Genomic DNA, 25,285 nt, shown 5'->3' on the forward strand with positions numbered 1-25,285 from the left:
TATCTAATAAATAATTAATTAATTTTTAAACGATTGGATTAACTTTATTTAGTAATATTTATTTAAATTAATTCGAATGTAACAAAATTTTCCTACATATATTATTTTTTAACAATGACTATTTGACTTAACGGGTATTGGAGTTTAGAGTTCGGACTTATCCCGACGCTTCGGTGAAAATCCGTCTCGAACTTTGCACCCAAAAAAATTCACTTAAAAAAAAAGTAACTCTTTGCCTTTCTTAAGTGAAATTTTTCCAATAATCATTTCATTTTTTCATTCATTTTTTATATATATATATATATATATTTATATTCGTATCATGTATTTTTGTATGTATATTATATTTACAATTATCTAAATATATTTATAATATAACTATTTCTTTCTCTTTTTTTATTTTATTCTTCGCATTTACTTACTCTTGTTATTATTATTATTTAACTATTTATTTGATTTCTTAAATATATTTTTTCTTATTTATTATTTTATAAATACATTTATAATTTTTGTAAAAACTATATTGAATGTTAATAAAATTAATACTAATAATATAACAACTCAAATAACAAAAAATGCAAAACTTACCTAATTTTGAGTCCGACGAAACTCAGGTGAATTCAAGAGCCCACAACTTTTTTCTTATCTTGTTTCTTGGTCAACTTGCTTTGTCTTCTTTTTTATTTTCCTTTTCTTTCTTTTTTTCCTTTCTTTCCTTTCTTTCTTTTTCTCTTTCTTTTCTTCTCCCTCCCCGCGGGTCCCCTTTCTCTTTTTTCTTTTTCTTCTTCCTTCCTTTCTTTCTCCTTCTCCTTCTTCTCCCCGTTGGCTTCTTCTTTCTTTCTTTCTCCTTCTCTTTCTCTCCTTTCTCCCCGCGGGTCCCCCTTCTCTTTTTTCTTTTTCTTCTTTCTTCCTTTCTTTCTCCTTCTCCTTCTTCTCTCCGTTGGCTTCTTTTTTCTTTCTTTCTCATTTGCCGACCTCTCACCTCTCTCTCTCTTCTTCTTCTTTTTTTTTTCTTTTGCTTGCTTTTTTTTGTTTTTTTGTTCCCCCTCTCGATTTTTTTGCAGGTGCCCATTTAAAGAGCCGGGTTGTCCAAAAATTTGGACAACCCGGCGAGGGGGTTCTGGCACCAGGGAGTTGGTGGCCAGAACCCCATCACGGGTAATGGGTAATGGGTCTTGATTTAGGTGTCTACAGTTGCCCCTCTTTGTACATTCTTGAGAATCAAGGATAGTGCAAAGACGTAGACACCACATTTGGCTTATCTCGAAGCCAATTGGTTTAATCAAATCGATCTAGACTCGACTTATCTCCAAATAAGTTCGATTTAAAATGAAATTTCTAGACTTGATCTGTGCTTGACCCATGTTAGAACAAATTCAATTAAAATTCCTTGGTTTAATCTAGGCTCGACCTATCTCACAACAGGTTCGATCTACAAAATTGAAGTTCCTAGACTTAATCTAGGTTCGACCTATCTCATAACAGGTTCGATTTAAAAGTTGAAATTCCTAAACTTAATTTAGGCTCGACCTATCTCACAACAGGTTCGATCTAGACTTAATCTAGGCTCGACCTATCTCACAACAAGTTCGATTTAAAAATTAAAATTCCTAAACTTAATTTAGGCTCGACCTATCTCACAACAGGTTCGATCTAAAAATTGAAATTCTTATAATTAATCTAGGCTCGACCTATCTCACAACAGGTTCGATTTAAAAATTGAAATTCCTAAACTTAATTTAGGCTCGACCTATCTCATAACAGGTTCGATCTAAAAATCGAAATTTCTAGACTTAATCTAGGCTCGACCTATCTCACAACAGGTTCGATTTAAAAGTTGAAATTCCTAGACTTAATCTAGTCTCGACCTATCTCACAACAGGTTCGATTTGAATAAAATTAAAATTCCTAGACTTAATCTAGTCTCGACCTATCTCACAACAGGTTCGATTTAAAAATTGAAATTCCTAGACTTAATCTAGGCTCGACCTTTCTCACAAAGGTTCAATTTAAAAATTAAAATTCCCAAACTTAATCTAGGCTCGACCTATCTCACAACAGGTTCGATTTAAAAAATTGAAGTTCCTAGACTTAATCTAGGTTCAACCTATCTCACAACAGGTTCGATTTAAACAAAAATGAGATCCTAGACTTAATCTAGGCTCGACCCATCTCATAACAGGTTCGATTTAAATATTGAAACTCCTAGACTTAATCTAGTCTCGACCTATCTCACAACAGGTTCGATTTGAATAAAATTAAAATTCCTAGACTTAATCTAGTCTCGACCTATCTCACAACAAGTTCGATTTAAAAAGTTGAAATTCCTAGACTTAATCTAGGCTCGACCTATCTCACCACAGGTTCGATCTAAAAATTGAAATTCCTAGACTTAATCTAGGCTCGACCTATCTCACAACAGGTTCGATTTAAATTCTTTAATGCTAACTTAATTGGATTAACATAAAATGAAAAAAACTCAAATCTTTCCATCAAAGTTTTACAATCTCAACCCTTTAGGTCGAGTGACTTTCTACCTTCGACGCTTGGGACATGAATTAATTTGATTCTTGTCGAGTGCGTGGCTAGGCATGTATGCATGATTGACATGATAGAATGCTTTTCATGTTTATGATTCATTAAGGTTCCAAGACCTTCCTCTTGCTTCATCCGATTTTTTCACTGCAACTTTCGATCTTCTTTACCTGTTTTCTTTCCTCCTATAGAATTCAGGTAACTCCAGATTTTCCCTAAGCACCCTCTCTTTTGACATCTGACTTTGCCTTAGGTTCAGGGCTCTGCCATTCCTTTTTTTCATCCTTAAGTCTTTTGCTGAACAATGGGTGTAATTTCTTGCTTAATTAGTTTATGTCTTTTACCAATCATCATTCATTTCTATGACAATCACTATGTGAATCATGGGATGGTAAATTACGAAAGAGTTAAAATAAAGAGGCGAAGAAGAACTTCATATATGAGGAATCAAATAGTTCAAGGCAAACAGAATTTACAAGGCAAACATGAGATCTTTAAGTAATGAACACTTAGACCACTAAGAGAAAACAATCTAATATTCGACTTCAAGAATTGTCCTTGTTTGATGCTTTGAGCAAATCTGTAGGTTGCAGACTCCTTAACTTCCCCTATTTTGTGAAATTATGGAGCTCCATTCATTGTGTATTTTTACCTCCATCTTGTGTTCCCTTTAGGCTGACATCCCCAAATTCCATTCTATCCTCCTATTTTTTTCGGCCTCAAGCCGCCCTTTTTCGGGTTTTCGGCATGAGCCTCCTCCCTTAGGTACGAGCTGCCCTTTTCAGGTTTTCAGCACGAACCCCCTCCTTTAGGTACGAGCTGCCCTTTTCGGGTTTTCGGCACGAACCCCTTTCGTTTTTTTTTTTTTTAAGCATAGTACTTCTTCACCGCATCCGCATTTATTGGATTAGGCAGATCTCCCCCATCCATGTCAGCCAAAATCAAAGCTCCTCCTGAAAAAGCCTTCTTTACCACGTATGGCCCTTCCCAATTCGGCATCCATTTTTTCCGAAAATCAGTTTGATTATGGAGTATTCTCTTGAGAACCAACTCTCCTTCTCGGAACTGCCTGGGATGAACTTTTTTCTCGTATGCTCGCATCATCCTTCGTTGGTACATCTGACCATGACAAAGAGCTGTAAGCCTTTTCTCCACAATCAGATTCAACTGTTCGTAGCGGGAGCGGACCCACTCAGCATCTTCCAATTCTGTTTCCATCAACACCCTCAACGATGGGATTTCTACTTCAATAGGTAGAACTACTTCTACACCGTATACTAATGAGTACGGAGTTGCCCCGGTGGAGGTACGCACAAAAGTTCGATATGCATGTAATGCAAAAGGAAGTTTCTCATGCCAGTCTTTATAAACTTCAATCATCTTTTCGACAATCTTTTTGATGTTTTTGTTGGCTGCCTCTACCGCTCCGTTCATCTTCGGACGGTAAGTTGTCGAGTTATGATACTTGATCTTGAATTTAGCGCAAACATCCTTCACCATCGCACCATTCAAATTGCTTGCATTATCCGTAATGATCCTTTCTGGAAGCCCATACCGACATATGATCTCCTTTTGGATGAACTTGCACACCACCTTTTGTGTCACATTGGCATAGGAAGCTGCTTCTACCCATTTCGTGAAATAATCGATGGCCACCAATATGAATCGATGTCCATTAGAAGCTTTTGGCATAATAAGTCCAATCACATCCATTCCCCACATTGAAAATGGCCAAGGTGCTGCGAAAACATGCAATGGGGCTGGTGGAGCATGGATCCTATCAGCGTATACTTGACACTTGTGGCATTTTCGAGCAAAGTTTATGCAGTCTGATTCCAACGTCAACCAATAATAACCAGCTCTCATAATTTGTCTAGCCAACATATGTCCATTAGCATGAGCTCCACAAGTTCCTTCGTGGACTTCTTTCATTATTTTGTTGGCTTCCACAACATCCACACATCTCAAGAGTACTTGATCTCGACTCCTTTTGTAGAGCACTTCTCCGCTAAGGAAGAAACTCATTGCTAATCTTCTAAGAGTTCGCTTGTCATTATCCGTGACATTCTCAGGATATGCTTGGTGCTTGATGTATTGCATGATATCATGATACCACGGCTTACCATCAACCTCTTCTTCAACATTCAAGCAGTGTGTGGAGACTTCGCGAACTTCTGAATCAAAAGGGCGTACATCAGCCGCCTCTTTTATTTTGAACATCGCTACGAGGGTGGCCAAAGCATCAGCAATCTGATTCTCTTCTCGAGGCAAATGGTTGAAGCTGATTCCTTTGAACTGTTTGCTTAATTCTGTAACCAACTTTTTATATGGAACTAGTTTAGAATCTCTAGTTTCCCATTCGCCTCTCATTTGACATATCACTAAAGTCGAATCTCCGTAAACATCTATCGCGTCAGCCTTCATCTCAATTGCTGCTTGTAATCCCATTACCAACGCCTCATACTCCGCCATATTGTTAGTACAATTGAAATTCAATCTCGCCGTGGCTGGATAGTACTTTCCATTTGGAGAAATCAACACTGCCCCAATTTCGTGCCCCAAAGCATTGGATGCTCCATCAAAATACACCTTCCATGGATTAAGTTCATTAGGACCAACCTCTTCTACATGCAAGACGGCCATCAAATCTTCATCTGAAAAATCGAAACTTACAGATTCATAATCTTCATTAGCTCGATCTGCAAGGAAATCGGCGATGGCGCTCCCTTTGATTGATTTTTGAGACACATACACAATGTCATACTCAGACAATAGCACTTGCCATCGAGCTATTCTTTCGGACAGGCAGGGTTTTTCAAAAATATACTTGATGGGATCTAATTTCGCCACCAACCATGTTGTGTGATACAACATATACTGTCGGAGCCTCTGGGCGGTTCATGCTAACGCACAACACATCTTTTCGAGCGCAGAATATTTGGACTCATACTCCATGAATTTCTTGCTCAAGTAATATACGGCTCATTCTTTCTTCCCAGTTTCATCATGTTGTCCTAATACACATCCCATAGAATTCTTGTTCACAGTCAAATACAAAATAAGAGGTTTTTCGACCGTCGGTGGCACCAACACCGGTGGATTTGTGAGATATTCTTTGATTTTATCAAAGGCTATTTGACATTCTTCATTCCACTCTCCTGGGTCTCGTTTCCGAAGCAGCTTGAAGATTGGATCACATTTGCAGGTGAGTTGGGATATGAATCGAGCAATGTAATTCAACCTCCCTAAAAATCCTCTCACTCCTTTTTTGCGTTTTGGGAGGTGGTAGCTCTTGAATAGCTCGTATTTTATCTGGGTCCACTTCAATTCCTTTTTCACTTACTATAAACCCCAATAATTTTTCAGAAGTTACACCGAAAGTGCATTTTGCAGGATTCAACTTGAGCTGGAACTTTCGCAATCTCTCGAACAGTTTCTTGAGATCGACAGTATGATCCCTTTCTGTATGAGATTTTGCAATCATGTCATCCACATATACCTCTATCTCTTTATGCATCATATCGTGGAACAAAGCTACCATTGCCCTTTGGTAGGTGGCGCCTGCATTCTTCAATCCAAATGGCATTACTTTGTAACAAAACATTCCCCACATGGTCACGAACGTTGTTTTTTTCATATCTTCGGGTGCCATCTTAATCTGATTGTAACCAGAAAAGCCATCCATGAATGAGAACAAAACATGTTTTGCTGTGTTGTCTACAAGAGTATCAATATGTGGCAAAGGGAAGCTATCCTTCGAACTCGCTCTGTTCAAATCCCTATAATCGACGCACATTCGAACTTTTCCATCCTTCTTAGGAACTGGAACTATATTAGCCACCCATTCAGAGTACTTAGCCACCTCTAAAAATCCAGCATCGAATTGCTTTTTTACTTCCTCTTTAATCTTCAGCAACATTTCTGGCTTCATCCTTCTCAACTTCTGTTTAATAGGCTTGCAATCTGGTCCCATAGGTAACTTGTGAACAACCATGTCAGTGTTAAGACCTGGCATGTCCTGATATGACCAAGCAAACACGTCCACATATTCGCGGAGCAATTCTTCTAGCTTCTGCCGTTCATCGGATGACAGTGAGGTGCCAATCTTAACCTTTTTCTTCTCTTCCCCATTTCCGAGGTTAATCATTTCTGTGAGTTCCTGATGAGGTAAAATCTCATTTTCCTCCTGTTCCAGCATTCTCGACAAATCAGGGGGTAAGCCATAGTCATCCACCTCCTCTTCATTTTTCAATTCATCAACGTTCGGAATCATCTCAAAATCGATATTCAAATCGTTGTCTAGATTGTCTTCGTGTTCATTATTTAAAGACCTGCAAACAGGTAAAGTTGGACGCGTGTATGGGCGAGTATTTATTGGCTAAAAGAATAGATGAAAGGAAACATGCAAAAAGGTTGATGAATTATGAAGCACATTATGCATTGTCATTTATTTAAATGATGAAGGTAACAGAAAGCCCTACTTAAACAAGAAATTACTCTTAACACCCTTGGGCATAGGCATTTAGATAAAATTGTTCATTACATTTCGGAAGACTTAAAGATGATGGGCAATTCTGTGGCTGTCCAATTGCTTAGCTCCTCTCCTGGCAGTACTGGATACACCATAGGGATCTCGTTAAATTCTTCATCTTTGATCATATGGATTGATAGCTCACCAAACATCCGTGGAACCTGATTGACCTCGTCCGATGCCTTGCACCCCACGAATCGAAAGGTTTCATACAAAAAGGGAATGGTCTTTTTCCAAAATTCTTCCTCCTCACTTTCTTCATAAAACTCGATTTCTGACAAATCCATTAGCTCTTGTAACTTAAGACGAAAGCCATCACAATTTTGAATGGAATGTCCAACAACCCCCATATGGAATTTGCAAGAAAGGGTGAGATCATGTCCTACTTCTTTTATCTCTATCGGTTCTGGAGTGATGGCTTTTATTTTGGACAACGCCTCAAACACTCTATCCATCGGTGTTCGAATCTCGTCGACGTTCTTTTTCACCCTTCGAATCATCCCTTCATATATTGCATTCACTATCGGACCTCCATGGTTAAGCAAGGGATTCCCATCAACATTTGAATTATCTTTTTTAGCAAAATTTAAAAATCCTGCCTTAATGAGCGCTTGGACCTTATGTTTTAAAGTAGTACAATTCTCGGTGGAGTGCCTTTGAATTCCAAAATGGTAATCACAATGCGCATTCGGGTCATACCATTTCGGGAAAGGTGGTCGGAGTGGTTCTAAAGGGGTTCGAGCAAGGAGTCGATTTTCTATGAGTTGTGGCAGCAATGTAGTGTAAGGGACTGGAATATGATCAAACTTTGGTCTTTCTGGGGTAGTTTTAGGTCCTCTTTGACCATGGCCAGGATTATTGGTTGAAACTACCGGTCTTGATGGTGGAGTTTGTGGAAGAACATTGGTTTGAAATGTTGATTGCGGGACAGGTTGGTACACATATGGGTTTTGTGTGATGTTGCCTATGTTTGGATAGAAGGGTTGGTATGGGGGGTACGGGTAATATGGGTTAAAGTTGTGGGCTTGTTGGCCATCGTGAACGACTGCTTGCACATCCCCTTCTTTCTTCTTGGGCGTACTCCCTTTCTTCGAGCTGACAACTTCATGCCCTTCAATTTTTCCACTTTTGATAGCTCCTTCTATTATTTCTCCCGATAAGACCAAATCTGTAAAGTTTTTCGTGGCATTACCGATCAAACGCTCATAGAATGGAGCTCGGAGTGTATTTATGAACAAAACAGTCATCTCCTTATCAGTGAGAGGTGGCTGAACTTGCGCTGCTGTATCTCTCCACCTTTGGGCATATTCCTTGAAATTCTCGCTTTGCTTCTTTTCCATAGTCTGCAATGACAATCGATCAGGGGCTAATTCAGCCACATGCTTGTATTGAGCTATGAAGGCCCTTGCTAAGTCTTTCCAAGTCTTAATACGGTTTCGATCTAGCTGTACGTACCACCGAGCAGCTGACCCAGTCAAGCTGTCTTGGAAAAAATAGATCAGTAACTTATCGTCGTGAGACTGTGCAGCCATCTTCCGACAATACATGGTAATATGTGCCATGGGACACTTTGTTCCGTCATATTTTTCAAATTCTGGAACCTTGAACTTGGCAGGGATCAATACATCCAGCACTAAGCACAGCTCGGTTGCGTCCATGGTACCAAACCTATCAACGCCTTCGATAGCACGAAGACGTTCTTCCAACAGATCGTACTTCTTCTGATCTTTTTCATTTTCTCCCGTTTGTGACGAGTCCTTTCTCAGTTTCTCTTGCTCTTTTGGATCGTCTAAATCTGGGACGTGTATTGGTTTAGCAGGATTTATCCCAGGATATGGCCCCAATCGCCCATGAGTCGGTTGATGGCCCATCGGAGGTGGTGCATTGTAATAAACAGATGGCATCACTTGAGGGTGGACCCTTTGAGAGGTTTGGGCATGTGGTGGAGTGAACCCTGGGGGATAGGGTGGATCATCCCTTTGATTTCCACTGTCTTGAGCTGGTGGGTTTTCTGAAGAAGTTGACTCTTCTGCAACCCTTTTTCCTTTACTTAAGCTTGTTATCGACTCCATCATCCTTGCTAACTGTTCTCTCATTTCTTCTTGAGCTCTCTCCATTCTATCCATTCGCTCACTTTGTTCTTCTTCCATGATCCTTGCTCGTCGACGCGTATTATGAACACGTTGGTCACTTGGCTTAGGTGGTCGAGCTATTTTTGGAACCTTATTGTAATCATAAACGTGAATTAGATGCATGTATGAATGAAAAAATGAACCCCTTATCTTTATTTACAGGTGAAAATACTTATTGTCATGAAATGAGGATTTATGCACATATGAATAATCATGTACTAAAAGTATCTGTCACATAACACCCCTCAACAAAGTAATTCAGTGCATAAGCTATTGTTTCTTGTTGCAATTCAGGAGTCATCTTTTGCATCTACTTCGTTAATGGTTGTCAAATGACATACTTTTCCTATATGCAAAATTATGATGCAAACATGCATATGCAAAAAAATTCAAGTTAGCACTATAAACAAAAATTTCAAAAGATGAATGAAAGTAATTAGTAACCTGATACCTTTATTATTCGCGGAGAAGAATTTAGAACAAGGGGATTATGAAAATTCCTTCATGTGTACCTAGTCAAAAGGTATATTCTCACCGGTGAAGCTCTACCTAAGCAAAGGCGACTCTCGGTATTCTACATGCTGAGTTTGGGTTGAAAATGGAGCTAAAGGTTCCCAAATCGCTCCTCACTGTCGTTCACACGGACTAGTGAGGCACCCCGATCCTCACCCATTACGGGCTTCAAACGGACTAGGTTCGATCTGAGTGGGAGTCTTCACTAGCCCGTGCGGAGGTTATCACCTCACGAGAGCGTAGCTACTTAACTCCCCCCTAATTAAGGACAAAGCCCTGGTGGAAGGCTTATGCATGAATGCAAGATGTGTAGTGTGTGAGAAGGAATATACTGATCTCGGACCAACAATTTCACGCTCCCCTTATCCTAAATTTCCCGCAATTATTAAAAATAGTGAAGTAATAATAGCAAAATAAATGAATGCATTAAACAAAAATATGCAAAATTGATGCTAGGGAAAACAACAAATTATTTAAGGCTTAAGATAACTTATGATTAATTAATGGCTTGACTCTCGATGTCCCCAGCGGAGTCGCCATCTGTCGTAACGTGCGGGTCCGGGAACCCGTCCGTCAGATGCGGGGAAAAATTAAATATGTGTGGGAGTCGCCACCAATCTTTTTTATCTAGGTGTGATTGGTCACCTATTAACCCGATTCTTAATCGACGAAGTCCTAAATTAATTTTAGGTCCGTCGAAAGAACGATAACTAGTCCACGTTTTTTAGAGATGGGTTCGGGAGTGCGATTACGCACGGAGAAGGGTTAGCACCTCCGTGACGCCCGTTCTACGAACGGTACCATTTAATCTTAAGTTTTCTTAATATAGCTTTTTCTTAGTTTAATCCCTATTTTATTAATTAAATTTTTATTGAATTGCCAGACTGAGTTTTTCACTTGGTTTTATGTATGCATATGATGCAAGCGTAGAATGATGTCGTGACTTGTTTATTTTAAATGATGGAGTCGGTAATCTTTTATTGAAAAATTATTCGAAGACCATCCCAACGCTTTGGTGAAGTCTCGAAATTCTCCTCACCTAGAGATATCCCCGGAAGAACTCGTCTCTACAAGCTCCTCAGGAAAATCCCATCATCGGGATTCCCGCGCCATTTGCAAAATAAGAGTGGCATGCAATGACAGTATAAAGTAATGGTATCTACATGCGCGCGTTTATTGATTGTTTTAAAAATTTTTTGATTATTTATTATTTATTATTTATATATATACTTTATTTTTTTGGTTTTCTATTCAAATCCATATTTGTTGTTGGTCAATTTTTTTACTTGATTACAAAGCTTATCTAATAAATAATTAATTAATTTTTAAACGATTGGATTAACTTTATTTAGTAATATTTATTTAAATTAATTCGAATGTAACAAAATTTTCCTACATATATTATTTTTTAACAATGACTATTTGACTTAACGGGTATTGGAGTTTAGAGTTCGGACTTATCCCGACGCTTCGGTGAAAATTCGTCTCGAACTTTGCACCCAAAAAAATTCACTTAAAAAAAAAGTAACTCTTTGCCTTTCTTAAGTGAAATTTTTCCAATAATTATTTTATTTTTTCATTCATTTTTTATATATATATATATATATTTTTATATTCGTATCATGTATTTTTGTATGTATATTATATTTACAACTATCTAAATATATTTATAATATAACTATTTCTTTCTCTTTTTTATTTTATTCTTCGCATTTACTTACTCTTGTTATTATTATTATTTAATTATTTATTTGATTTCTTAAATATATTTTTTCTTATTTATTATTTTATAAATATATTTATAACTTTTGTCAAAACTATATTGAATGTTAATAAAATTAATACTAATAATATAATAACTCAAATAACAAAAAATACAAAACTTATCTAATTTTGAGTCCGATGAAACTCAGGTGAATTCAAGAGCCCACAACTTTTTTCTTATCTTGTTTCGTGATCAACTTGCTTTGTCTTCTTTTTTATTTTCCTTTTCTTTCTTTTTTTCCTTTCTTTCCTTTCTTTCTCTTTTTTTTTTTTCTCTTTCTTTTCTTCTCCCTCCCCGCGGGTCCCCCTTCTCTTTTTTCTTTTTCTTCTTCCTTCCTTTCTTTCTCCTTCTCTTTCTCTCCTTTCTCCCCGCGGGTCCCCCTTGTCTTTTTTCTTCTTCTTCTTTCGTCCTTTCTTTCTCCTTCTCCTTCTTCTCCCGTTGGCTTCTTTTTTCTTTCTTTCTCCTTTGCCGACCTCTCACCTCTCTCTCTCTCTCTCTTCTTCTTCTTTTTTTTTCTTTTCTTGCTTTTTTTTGTTTTTTTGTCCCCCTCTCGATTTTTTTACAGGTGCCCCTTTAAAGGGGGTTCTGACACTAGGGAGTTGGTGGCCAGAACTCCATCACGGGTAGTGGGTGGGGGACGTACGTCCAGCCATCCTTTTTTTTTATATATATATATATTTTTTTTCTTTATTTATTTTATATATTTTATTTTATAATTTAAATTTTTTGTTTTAAGTGTCTACAATCTCTTACTTAGGATTGAACTAATAAGTTGACTCAAGCTTTTTTTTTTTCGTTGAATGGTGCGATCTAATCTAATTCAATAAGTTCAAAAAATTTTGTAAGATATTTTTTAAACACAAACACAAAATCATCTGTTAATTATGTAAGTTGATATTAAAAACACATAACTTACTATTATTATCATATAAATATTTAATAATAATTTTATAAGTATGTAAAATTGATCAAATGTTAATATAAAGTTTATATCTAAGTAGTAGATTTTTATATGATTTTTTCTTATAATTAAAATATTTAATATTATAGAAAAATTCTCATTAACGACCCAGTAAGCCTAAGCCTATTGAAATGCATAAAGACAAGCATGTTTGTGATAAAAATTTTCACTTTTCTACTCTGTCCTCTGTTCAATTGATCCTGGAAGATGAGAGACACAGAGAGGGAAGAATGTAGGAAGAAGAAACTTTATCCTAGTCCTTATCCATTGATTTTTCTACCATACTTTTATTGTGAGGTAAATTTGGGTAAGTTGAGTTCCGGTGCGTGAATGTGATATAGCCACAAGTGCTATCCAGCTTTCAACAGATATTTTAAAACCAGAATAAAGTAGGGACAGCGAGAGTTATCGTTTCAGTGAATACTAGTTTATCTCCACGACTACTGTTTCTGTTTTGTCACCATTCCTGATTGACTATAATTACTGACACAACAATGTCGTGTGCACCCTTTCTTTTCTCTTTTAATCAATTGCTGTCAGTAGCCTTACGATTACCTATCAATTTATCACTATTCTAAGCCTTATCACCTTACTATGTTTACTGGATGGAGGGGACCTGCTCTGCCTTTTTTTTACGTCTTTGTAATTTGCCTCTCCTGATATGGATGAAAGTTTGAAGAGAGCTACACAAGAAGGAAATATTGTTGAATTATATGCATCAATCCAAAGAGATGGAAATGTTTTGAGGCAGATTGATGAGATGGAGTTCGTTGACACTCCATTACACATAGCTGCAGCTGAAGGGTGCTTTGATTTTGCCATGGAGGTAATGATCTTAAAGCCGTCATTCGCTAGGAAGCTAAACCAACAAGGCTTAAGCCCCATTCACCTTGCGTGGAAAAGGGGCGTAAAGACAAAATTTTAAGGTGTTAATCAAAGTCTGACTCAATCTGATCCATGAACACCCTTAATTAGAATTCGAGAATTTCTCTTTAACGTCTAGACTTCAAATTTTAAGATATAAGAGACGGGATTACCAGAGGAAAAAAAGACATTTTTTTTCTTCCGCCAAAAGTGGAATTTATTTATATATATGTCACCGACCACTAGACAAAGAGTAGAGAAAATAACAACATAATTCCTACTAAAAATAAGGCATAGCCGGAAAGCACCATTAGCTACAAGCAGAGAACATATAAATGTCACACAACATCACAAAGATCGGACCATGAATCATTTGAACACGAAGCTGCAAACATAGAGTCTCTGTCCACTCCATATTTAGCTAGACCATCGACAAAGGAGTTCGCCTCACACAAATTATGGACAATGGCTACATCACCGATGGACTGCATAAGACTGTCAATCTCATTAAAAATATGTCATTTATCCCACGGTCTCTATTACTAGCTTCCTCGTACCTGCAAGTAAGGATGATGCAAATAAACGAAGGGCATATATTTGAGAACCTAGAATCCAAAATGTCTCCTTTTGTAATTAAAGACTACTAGTGGATGTATATTGCCTGAGAACCACAAATCCGTATAAAATTGCAGGATGGATATGCCAACATTGACGGACCTCGTCGCCTTTTTAGCCACCATTTAATTTATCATAGCACAATATAAATGTGTGTCAAAAATGTTATCTTTCAATTATTCTTACCGCACGCTGAAAAAGGTAAAGAAGACAATGCTATCACGGATTAACTATTTGATTGGACGTCACAGAACAAGTTGTAATGAAGTAGTTCTCATGACGCCGTCCCGCTAAACCTCATCATTGCACGCAACGCCTCGAAGGGTACGTGAAGTTGCTCTTTAACCATGGCTAATTGAAGTGACTTTTTTTGTTTTTTTATGACTAGTTGCTTCACTTGCTTTTTCCATAACTACGAGTAGATTGCTCTTGTTTGTTAATTATATATGAAAAAATTATAAAAGAATAGTTTTTTTTTTAAATTTAATTTAAAAATTTTATTTTTTATAATTTTAATTATTTTTAATTAATTTTTGATATAATTTGATAATAATATCTTTTAAATAATTTTAAATAAGTCAAAATAGTTTAAATTTTTTTCATCTCGTCATTTAGATAAAAATTTTAAAATTAAATCTCGATTTCTCTCTCTGATTAAATACTATCTATCTCGTCATTCAATAATGATATCAAGTTTTTATTTTATTTTATTTTATTTTTTAAAATAGTAAATTTTAGGGTTTTCAAAGATAATGAATAGCGATTTTACTCTTCAATGGTGATTGCAGGCAATATGATAGATTTGGTAATTGGATACTTTTTGATGATGACTTGCTTCGAAACATGTGCTGTGATGAAAATACCTGTGTTGATGAGCTGGATCAGATTAATTAAAATGATAGGCTCAGGGAAAAAAATAGTTAAAACATGTTTGATGGATTTTATAGTGGTTCACGATTTTATTATGTCTAGGATTGAGATGACTGTTAAACATATTTGCTGAGAATTTTAATTTTTTTATGAGATTTTGAATTAAAATTGTTCAAGTAATATTTTATAAAGAGAGTATATTTTGTTTTTGCATAAGAGGAGTGAGCAAGGCCCTCTCGATAGAGATTTATTTTGTCTTGCTTTGGAGAGTTATAGAGTTTTGTAACCTATCTTTTATGAAATGCATAATTTCATGGCTTAGCAAATAAAAAAAGTACGTGTTTTATGTTTTTGAGTTTATTAGTTTATTCATAAAACCTCAAAGTTAAAGAGTTGAAATTGATTAGACTGGTTTTTAAGTATTACAAGATTGATTTTTAGGCATTACGTAATTTAATTACTACGTGACTGATTTTTAGAAAATACATTATTGATTTTAAGCATTATGTGACTGATTTTTAGACATTACGTGACTGATTTTTAAGTAATACCTAAGTCGCACAATGCCTTACTAACAAGTTACGCAATACCTATCAACTAGTCACGTAATACCTTATCAAAAACTAGTCACACAATGCTTTATCAAAAACTAGTCACACAATACTTAAAGTCAATCATGTAATGTTCAAAGTCAGTCATATAATACTTAAAAACTAGTAACGTAATTCTCAAAAATCACCAAAATTATTGAATTTCATTTAATAAGATCAACAACTTCAAACGATATACCATATTTTATTTAACAATATAATTAACGAATATGAATGCTCAAAGTGTTTAAAAATTTTTCTTCATATATCAAAAATATTTCAAAATACTTAAAAATATTTAAAACGCTCACAAATTTTTTTCATGTATCAAAAACTATTCCAAAATATTCAAAATGCTTAAACATTTTTTTTGATAAGAAATACTCTAAAAATGAATAATCTGATAAGGAAAGTTAAAAAAATATGAGTCAGTTTGAGACGCAGATCTAAACATACTTGATCTGTTAATAAATTTTGAGTTGAGGAATGAAGTCAAATAAATAAGTCAATTTTATTAAAGATAATTTTATCTAAATTTTAATTCTTTTAAATAAAAATAATTAAAATTATAAAAAAATCTATTACCAAAAACACCTTATACATATAGACACATTTAAAAAAGAGCTAATTATATATTGGTTCTGTTTCCTTTCTATATTATCCTCTATTTCTTTATGCTTTAAACTGCTCTAATTTATCATGTTGTTATTTATTCGATGTCGATATGGCAAAATCATTGATTATAATAAAATTTTTACTTTAAACCATGTACAAAGAAAAAATTATGAGAAATTTTATTATCTCTAAATAATTTAAATTTAAAAAATAAATGAAAAATATTAAATTTTCTCCCTTAAAATTACTAACAGAGTAATACTCTATGTAATGCTTATTAACTTTTTATTAGAACAATATCTAAAAGAAGAAAACTTATACTAAATTTAAATTCATGTCATCTCGAATTAGTTTTTCAGATCAATTCGGGTTTAAGTTATTCGAATTTGGATTGATTTTGATTGGGATCAAATTAAGTAGGATAAAATTCAAAAACACAAGAGCAACTGAATTCCATTATGGTATGCTTGATGAATGTTTCACATGGAAAGGGACAAAATAGAAACCATGGCTTTATAAAGTCATCAGCCCAAGCAAAATAAGACCAAGACTTGAGCAAAGGACCCCAACTTTCTTTAAAAGCCTGTGGGCATGGTTATTCCATTTATGCCTTAAAAGTTGTGAAGAAGTAATATAGTAGATAATAGGTAATGTTGTTAGCATTAATTCAGTTACCCACTATGCTTTTGAATTAAGATAATTCAGTTATACACCTTATACATAACCCATTTTCGTTTGGAATATTTTATTTTAATATATTGGACAGATGACATGATTTTGAATCGAGAAACAAAAAAGATACGGAATGACTTGAAGGCATTTTTTTAAGTACATATGAGGAAGTATAAGTAATTATTAATTAAGAGTTTATATAGTGGGTTGATTTTATGATTAGTTGCCTGACTTGCTTCTTTCCTCTTTATATTATCCTCTGCTTCTTTATTCTTTAAGCTGCCCTAATCTTTTCTTGCAAATTTCATCAGTTTTCAGTAGTCTGGATATTGCTGCATAATTTATTATCCCCAGCATAATGGATTGGAGGATGAGTGAGGCTGCTCAAACAGGAAACATCAACGTATTGTATGAATTAATCCAGGAAGATCCATATGTTTTGGAGCGTATTGATCAGGTGCCTTTTCTTGATACACCTTTACATATAGCAGCCTGTGCTGGGCATGTTGATTTTGTGATGGAAATGATGAACTTAAAGCCATCATTTGCAAGAAAGCTAAACCAAGCTGGGTTTAGTCCCATGCACTTAGCTTTGCAAGATGAAAAAATCCAAGCAGTGCTTCGACTCCTAAAGTTTGATAAAGGCCTTGTTCGTGTCAAAGGGAGGGAGGGCATGACTCCTCTGCATCATGTAGTTGGAACTGGAAACCTTGATCTATCGATCAGGTTTCTTGAGGTTTGCCCCGAGGCTATTGAAGATGTGACTGTTCGAGATGAGACTGCTTTCCATCTCACAGTCAAAAACGACATGTTCGAAGCTTTTGAAGTCTTGATAGGATGGCTCCGAAGGAGCCGCCATGAAGCTGCCCAACGATGGGAAAACAAGCTACTGAGTTGGGCGGACATTGAAGGCAATACTATTCTGCACATTGCAGCCATCAGAAATAGTCCTCAGGTATGCTACCTATTTCAATGACTCCATTTATATGATGCCAGAGATCTAGTTTTATGAATATTAATTTGTTACTTTACCAATTATCAGGTTGTAGAAGTGTTGCTGGAAAATTTGAGTCAAGACCATATCAATTCCAAAAATTTGGAGGGATTGACGGCTCTAGATATCCTATTAGAACACCAAAGGAATGAAAGGCAAGTGGAGAATAGAGAGATAATGGATATTTTAAGCAAAGCCGGAGGTTTGCGTGGTTCCTCGCTTCCCAATAATCCCGACTCTTCAATCAACGTCAATTCATTCAGATCAAAGATGTCATATTTTCAAAAATTTGCAACAATCGCAGCTCGTGGAAAGAAGGGTATCTCATATGAGATGCGTAACGCATTTCTAGTAGTGACTGTGCTAATTATAACAGCCACTTACGATGCCTCATTAAATCCTCCTAAGAAGGGTGACGACGTTTCATTTCAGAATTACCAAGTCTCTAGTTCTTACACATTTTATCAGGGAGCAAATCCTCCTACGGGTGGCGGTAATTCTCTGCAGGACTTAACAGATTTAGTAGATGCATCTTCCATGTTTTGGTTATACAACACCTTAACTTTTTGGGTGGCACTGGGGTTAACAGCTTATCTCCTCCCAAGTCGTACAATCTGTTTGTTTCTTCTCATAACACTTTCCCTTTTCGGCTCCTGTTACATGCTTTTAGTAGCTGTTGTCTCATGGAAACTACAATTTCTTATTTCTCTTACACCTTCACCCTTCTCGTATCATGCTCTTTCCGTTGTGAACTACTGCTTGTCAACGTTAATAGCTGTCCTGGTGGCGTTTCGGATCGCCCGTTATGTTTTCTACAGATTTGTACCCAGAAGAAAGATTTTCTGCCTCGTACAATTTGTTTCCTTTCTGCTTATAGTTATTTGTATTCTTACTCCAGCTGTGTTAAATGTCGAAACCATATTCTTTCTGTGAAGTTAAGGGGGATTGTGGTTTTCTGTAAGGCAAATTCTTTCCTGGAACGTCCCCGTAAGCCGTGTACTAATTATTGGACTTTTATTGCAGCTTGGATTCTTGATGTATCTTCTTATTTTTTTCTAATGAAAGTTTGCATTGTCTGAGAAAATAAAAATATAGTTGACAAAAACTTCACCAACACAAAGTCTTGGTCCAGTTGATAGCGAGAAAGTGTATTTTCGCATCCTGTCTTCTTCCTTCGAAACGTTATGACGGAAACACCTCCATTTCCTAATTCAGCATGACAGCTGAGGCGGAAAACCAAAACAAAAGCATCTTTTTTTCTCTTCACCCCCTCACCCCGACCTCCACTCATCCAAAACACTCCGGCTGATATGGTATCTGGGCCAAACACCTCCACTCATTTCCCACTCTCTCCCTTGTAGTTACAAACTAAGCACCCTTTCACCATTGACCATGCACACTCCAGCCACTCAGCCCATCCACCATTCTTTCAAAGACCTCGCCCCAACTTTCAAGGTGGAGTACCACAAGCTAAAAGCGTGTTTGACCAAATTGGAATCATTTTCATCAAGAAGTTCAACACCAATACCAAAAATTTTGCTTTTGTTTTTAAGTTGATTCTCGATCCGAAATCATTTGAAATCATATTAACACTTTTTTTTTTACAGTTGTAGAAGTTTTATGTCAAATTTGCATAAAATAACTGTATCATATTATAGATTAGATATCACCAAACCATTATGTCCATCTCCAATGCCCCTATAGCACCCATTAGTGGTAACAGTTTTTTGTAACGCTTAGGCATTCACAACAATATTAAATAACATTATAGATAAAGGGCATCTTTGTCATAGTCTTCTTCTTATTATATGCTTTTTTTAAGTCCAGTATAAAAAGATACCCCTCATACTATCCTTCCTCATAAGATTAATAATCTCATTAGCTATAAGTGAAAAATTTGTAATTTATAATCTCATTAATGAAAGCAAATTGATTGCATCCAATCACCTCCACCGCTGCAAGTCTCAGACGGTTTGCTAAGATTCTAGCAAGAATTTTATACAAACTTTCCACTTGATTAATTGGTTTATAATTGCTTGACCCCATAAGACACTCATGCTTTGGAAAGAGAATTAGAAAAGATGAGTTTATGTAACTATTAAAAGAACACAAATTATAGAACACAGATTGTTCTATTGATTTTAGAAGAAGTGCAGATTAAAATCATCTTATCATGATACCTTTTTTTTTGTTTGCTTAGTCAACAAAGTTTTTTTATTAATACCAACATGTTTTACAAGCTTTGATATCCCAATTAAGAGGGAATATCGTTACAAGAACCGTCCCAAACATTCATTTATAGTTTGACCAAAATCATCGGTAAGCAACAACATAAAAAATACCCCATTCATCACCAAGTATAAAACAACTCAGTTCTTGGCTAACGAATCTGCCAAGAAATTTGCTTCCTCAATTTCCAAACCCAGACTCATGGCTAAGCTCTATAAATCTGAAACATTAATGATAATTGTAACTCGGACCAGACTCAATATATCAAGTGACACACAATGCATTCCTGGTACTAGTAGGTTTGGAAATAACAGCAATCTACCGAGCCATTTGTAATACGCCAGATGGTGTTCGACAAGCTGAAGCAGGTTCTAGTGAGGTTCCAAGTGGAGTAGGCAGCAATCATGGGTCCAGATAGTTTTCTTTTATTTTATATTCCAAACACTGCAACATTTCTCACCACGCTTTTCCTTACGGTTCTGTTTTAATAATTAATTTTTTTGACGAAGTGGTTCTCTTACCGTTGTTGCCATTAGTCGTTTACTATGTCATGTCCACGCTAGTCATAACCCCAACTGCAAAGTTTACTTGTTTCATTTGGCTTACTTTGGTGCTTGCTATTGCTTTTGGGTGTTGGTTATTGGGAGCTTATTTATATCGGTTGCTGAAAATAAAGAAGGTTAATAGGAGCTCAAGAGAACTCAAAGTCTCAGTGTTATTTTGAAAGGGATGGAAACATACACATCCTTTAGCATTAGCCTTTGCATAGATAGACGTTTTCAACATAAAATGTCGAGATGAATTTGAAAATTTTGATTGAATTTTTTGTGATTTATAGAGAAATGTTCATCTTCATACCCCCTGTCGCCATCCATGGCATCCTTCTGCTAATTATTTTCATCTTCATCAAAAAATAAAAACGTTAACTTCAAATGCTTATTCACAATTAAATTCACGTCTTACTTAGGGTTGAACTAATAGGTTGACCCAAGTTTTTTTTTATTTATTTTTTCATTGAATGGTTCGATCTAATCTAACTCAATAAGTTCAGAAAGTTTTTAAAGATATTTTTTAAACACAAACATAAGATCATCTATTAATTACATCAATTGATATTAAAAAAACATCACTTACTATTATTAATGTATAATTATTTAATAATAACTTTATAAGTATGTAAAATTTATCAAATATTAATATAAAGTTTATATCTAAATAATAGATTTTTTCATGATTTTTCCTTATAATTAGAATATTTAATATTATAGAAAAATTCTCATTAACGACCCACTAAGTCTAAGCCTACTCAAATGCATAAAGACAAGCATGTTTGTGATAAAAATTTTCGCTTTTCTACTCTGTCCTTTGTTCAATTGATCCTTGAAGATGAGAGACACTGAGAGGGAAGAATGTAAGAAGAAGAAAATCTATCTTAATCCTTATCAATTGATTTTTCACCATACTTTTATTGTTAAGTAAATTTGGATGAGTTGAGTTCGGATGCTTAAATATGATATAGCCACAAGTGGTATCCAGCTTTCAATAAATATTTTAAAACCAGAATAAAATATTTCAAGAGATATTTTAAATATGATATGCTTAAATATTGTATGGGTTCCCCATACAAAAATATTTATTTGACCGTATTGAAAAGGGCTTTTAGATTGCAACTTGAAATAAACATTTATCAATACAGAAATAAAATATTAATTTATTCTTATGGTAGGAACAAGAAGATTGACTCACAAACATCGACAATGACAGTTTAAAAATATAATCAATAAAGAATTTTGGTTAAAACCCAGTATACTGACCATTTCTGCGCGCGGAAAGTTTCTTTCACAAAAACAACTCCACAACTCCACCAATCAGGCAAGCAATATGGTACGCACAACCAGATTTGGTCTCACAAAAGCAGATAGCACTTGCGCTTTTGACCAAATTAGGCAATTTCTTACTTGGAAAATTTCCTTGGAACCTCCAAGAGCACCTCATGTGTAGTTTGTTTACTAATTAAGTGTATCAAACCCTTGAAACACATTGTCTGCCTCATCATTCTCCCAATTTCCTTTTGTTTATAGCTCTTGTTATCCTTGTCAGAATTCTCAAGATGGATGAGCTTTATGAGAGGCTGCGAAGGGCTTCCCAAGCAGGAAATATCGATGCATTATATGCATTAATTCGAGAAGATGCATATCTTTTGGAAGGCATTGATCAGATACCATTCTTTGATACCCCACTGCACATAGCTGCAGCTGCCGGGCACACTGATTTTACCATGGAGATAATGAACTTGAAGTTATCATTAGCTCTAAAGCTGAACAATGATGGCTTTAGCCCTATTCACCTTGTCTTGCAAAATGGGCAAGAAGAGACAGTCCTTGATCTCCTGGGAATGGATAAAGATCTCGTTCTAAATTTAAAAAAAAATATTAAAAGGACTAAAATAAAAACATTTTTATAAATTTCAACGGAAGTTAAATGTGGACATTCAATAAAATTTCAAGCCTTTAAGCTTTCTGTCAAGCATAATGGCTTAAAACCACTGCCCTGCATTTACAAAGAAACTCTATCTCAATCCTTATCAATTGATTTTTCTACCATACTTTTATTGTTAAGTAAATTTGGATGAGTTGAGTTCCGATGCTTGAATATGATATAGCCACAAGTGCTATCCAGCTTTCAATAGATATTTTAAAACCAGAATAAAGTAGGAGAAAGCAAGAGTTATCGCTTCAGTGAATACTACTTTATATCCACGACTACTTTTTCTGTTTGGTAACCATTCTTGATTGGCCTTAATTGACTGACACAACAGTGTCCTGCGCACCCTCTCTTTACTCTTTTAATCAATTGCTGTCAGTGGCCTTACGATTTACCGACCAATTTATCATTATTCTAAGCCTTATCACCTTACTATGTTTACTGGACGGAGGGGAACTGCTGAACTTTTTATTTTTATGAAGTGAAACCAATCCGAATGTCTCCAATGCTCTCTTAGTTATATGTGTCTTAATATCCTCTTCTATTTTCAGCACGTCTTTGTAATTTGGCTCTCCTCATATGGATGAAAGTTTGAAGAGAGCTGCACGAGAAGGAAATATTGTTGAATTATATGCATCAATCCAAAGAGATGGAAATGTTTTGAGGCAGATTGATGAGATGGAGTTCGTTGACACTCCATTACACATGGCCGCAGCTGAAGGGTGCTTTGATTTTGCTATGGAGGTAATGATCTTAAAACCGTCGTTCGCTAGGAAGCTAAACCAAGAAGGCTTAAGCCCCATTCACCTTGCAGTGGAAAAGGGGCATAAAGAGCTGGCGCTACATCTCATGCAAAATGATAAAAATCTTGTCCGTGTCAAAGGAAGGCTGGGTGAGACTCCTTTGCACTACGCAGTAACTGGAGCAGAAAACCTCGATCTCTTGGCCAGATTTCTAGAGGCTTGCCCTGAATGCATCCTAGATATGGCAACTACAAACCAGACTGCTTTGCACATTGCAACGAGAAACGATAACTTAGAAGCTCTTGAACTCCTATGTCGGATGCTTAGGAAGAGTGACTATTGTGAGGATGTGGTGAACCAGAAAGACAGGAATGGCGACACTGCCTTGCACATAGCTGCGCGCAATAATCAACCCAAGGTCCGATCTTTTCCCCTCTTAATTATTTTTACTTTTACCAAAAGAAGAATGGATTCTTTAATTTGGGATTGTATTTCACGGTCAATTGATTGTGGCTTTTGTTTGTCTCAAACTCTCTATCAAACAGATGCTCAAACTGCTATTAAAATGCAAGGCTGATAAGCTTGCGACCAATCAGGCTGGTAGGACGGCACTGGCAATTGCCTGCGAACTTAATAACAGAGAGAGCATTAAGATTCTGCGTGGTTGGCGAAGTGCAAAAGTTTTAAGCTATCAATATAAGATTCGGAAACAAATGTTTAAGACTGTGACAAAGGCATCAGAAGTAATTTTTCAAGGTATGGATAGTATATCAAGCGAGGATCGCAATGCCTTACTAGTAGTTTTAGGTTTGCTTCTAACAGCTACCTACCAAGCTAGTATTAGCCCGCCGGGTAGTGTTAGGCAAGGTGATGGCTCCTCAAACTCCGATTCCACTGTGGGCAAATCAGTCATGGATCAAGTTAATTTTCTTCTTTTCTATATTCCAGCCTGTACTGTCTTCCTAGTAGCGTTTTTCCTAACATTGGGCCTCCTTAGACCTTACCCCCATCGTTTCAAGACTGCTCTTCAAGTACTACTTGCATTTCTTGCTATATCTTTCAACGAAGCAATAACTTTCATAGCACCAACTGATTTCGCGACGGATGTTATCAATTTGTTTTCAGTGTTGGTTTTTGTTTTAATGATGGTCATGTGTGTTGCTTATCGGGTATCAAAAGTTAGCGTTTTATTTCTAGGATGCTGGTTAGTGCCTGATCTGTATGGCCCATTGCAGATAGGAGCCTATTTAATTATAGGGTGTTGGTTATTTTTTAGTCTATATGATCCATTTTGGATAGGATCCATTGGAATTGTAGTATGCATTTTAGTACTATATGAGTTTATTCACAGCTGGATTGTAATTGGCATAGTTTCAGTACCCATGGTATTGCTTGCTTTGTTTCTATTGTGGTTAGAAGTAGTGCAATGAGAACGTTGGCTGACATGGCACCCCTCAAGGCATACGGACACCTAATGCTGAATGAGGATCTAAACGATGGCTGCTCCGGCATCTAGATATTTTTTATTTCCGGTTTTGTATCTTTTTTGTTGTATCATAATGTACCACCCATAAATTCAATTCCTCCTGTATAAAATCATCTCCACTTTTTAGTGTATCTTTTTACTGTACTTTATTTCGCTTATAATATGTGCTGATATGTTATTAATACTGTTTTTGTTTTAAATTAAACTTTAGGCTTTCACTCATCATAAAAATTTCAAAAAAAATATGATGATATTAGCATTTATTGTAAATTATTTTATGTATAGTATTTTCGTTATAAAATTATGATTTCATTGAGAATGGGATAACTCTCCCAAGCAAAAACAAAAATGGGGGGTTTCAAGCCTTTAAGCTTTCTGTCAAGCATAATGGCTTACAACCACTGCTCTGCATTTACAAAGAAAGACTAACAGCAGAGCGTGAATAAAAGGATAAATCTGGGTTCCCCACACAAAAATATTTATTTGACCGTATTGAAAAGGACTTTTAGATTGCAACTTGGAATAAACATTTATCTATACAGAAATAAAATATTAATTTATTCTTATAGTAGGAACAAGTAGATTGACTCACAAACATCGACAATGACAGTTTAAAAATATAATCAATAAAGAATTTTGGTTAAAACCCAGTATACTGACCATGTCTGCGCGCGGAAAGTTTCTTT

General features: G+C 35.8%; 1 protein-coding gene and 1 pseudogene across 2 annotated transcripts; both read left to right on the forward strand.

Annotated features, from left to right (window-relative positions):
• The first annotated feature begins 16,956 nt into the window (after nt 1-16,956).
• LOC18586200 (ankyrin repeat-containing protein BDA1-like) lies at nt 16,957-18,697 on the forward strand (annotated as a pseudogene). The gene is made up of 2 exons (XR_016023114.1): nt 16,957-17,618; nt 17,706-18,697. The product of XR_016023114.1 is annotated as an ankyrin repeat-containing protein BDA1-like (transcript).
• A 3,967-nt stretch (nt 18,698-22,664) lies between these two features.
• Nucleotides 22,665-24,730, forward strand: LOC18586201 (ankyrin repeat-containing protein BDA1-like). Its single transcript, XM_018128714.2, has 2 exons — nt 22,665-23,531; nt 23,659-24,730. The coding sequence occupies exons 1-2, from the start codon at nt 22,950-22,952 to the stop codon at nt 24,541-24,543; spliced, it is 1,467 nt and encodes a 488-aa protein (XP_017984203.2). The 5' UTR covers nt 22,665-22,949; the 3' UTR covers nt 24,544-24,730.
• Nucleotides 24,731-25,285: the final 555 nt, after the last annotated feature.

This window comes from Theobroma cacao, chromosome 10 (assembly GCF_053813885.1).
Source record: "Theobroma cacao isolate CCN51 chromosome 10, ASM5381388v1, whole genome shotgun sequence".
In the NCBI taxonomy this organism is placed as follows: domain Eukaryota; kingdom Viridiplantae; phylum Streptophyta; class Magnoliopsida; order Malvales; family Malvaceae; genus Theobroma; species Theobroma cacao.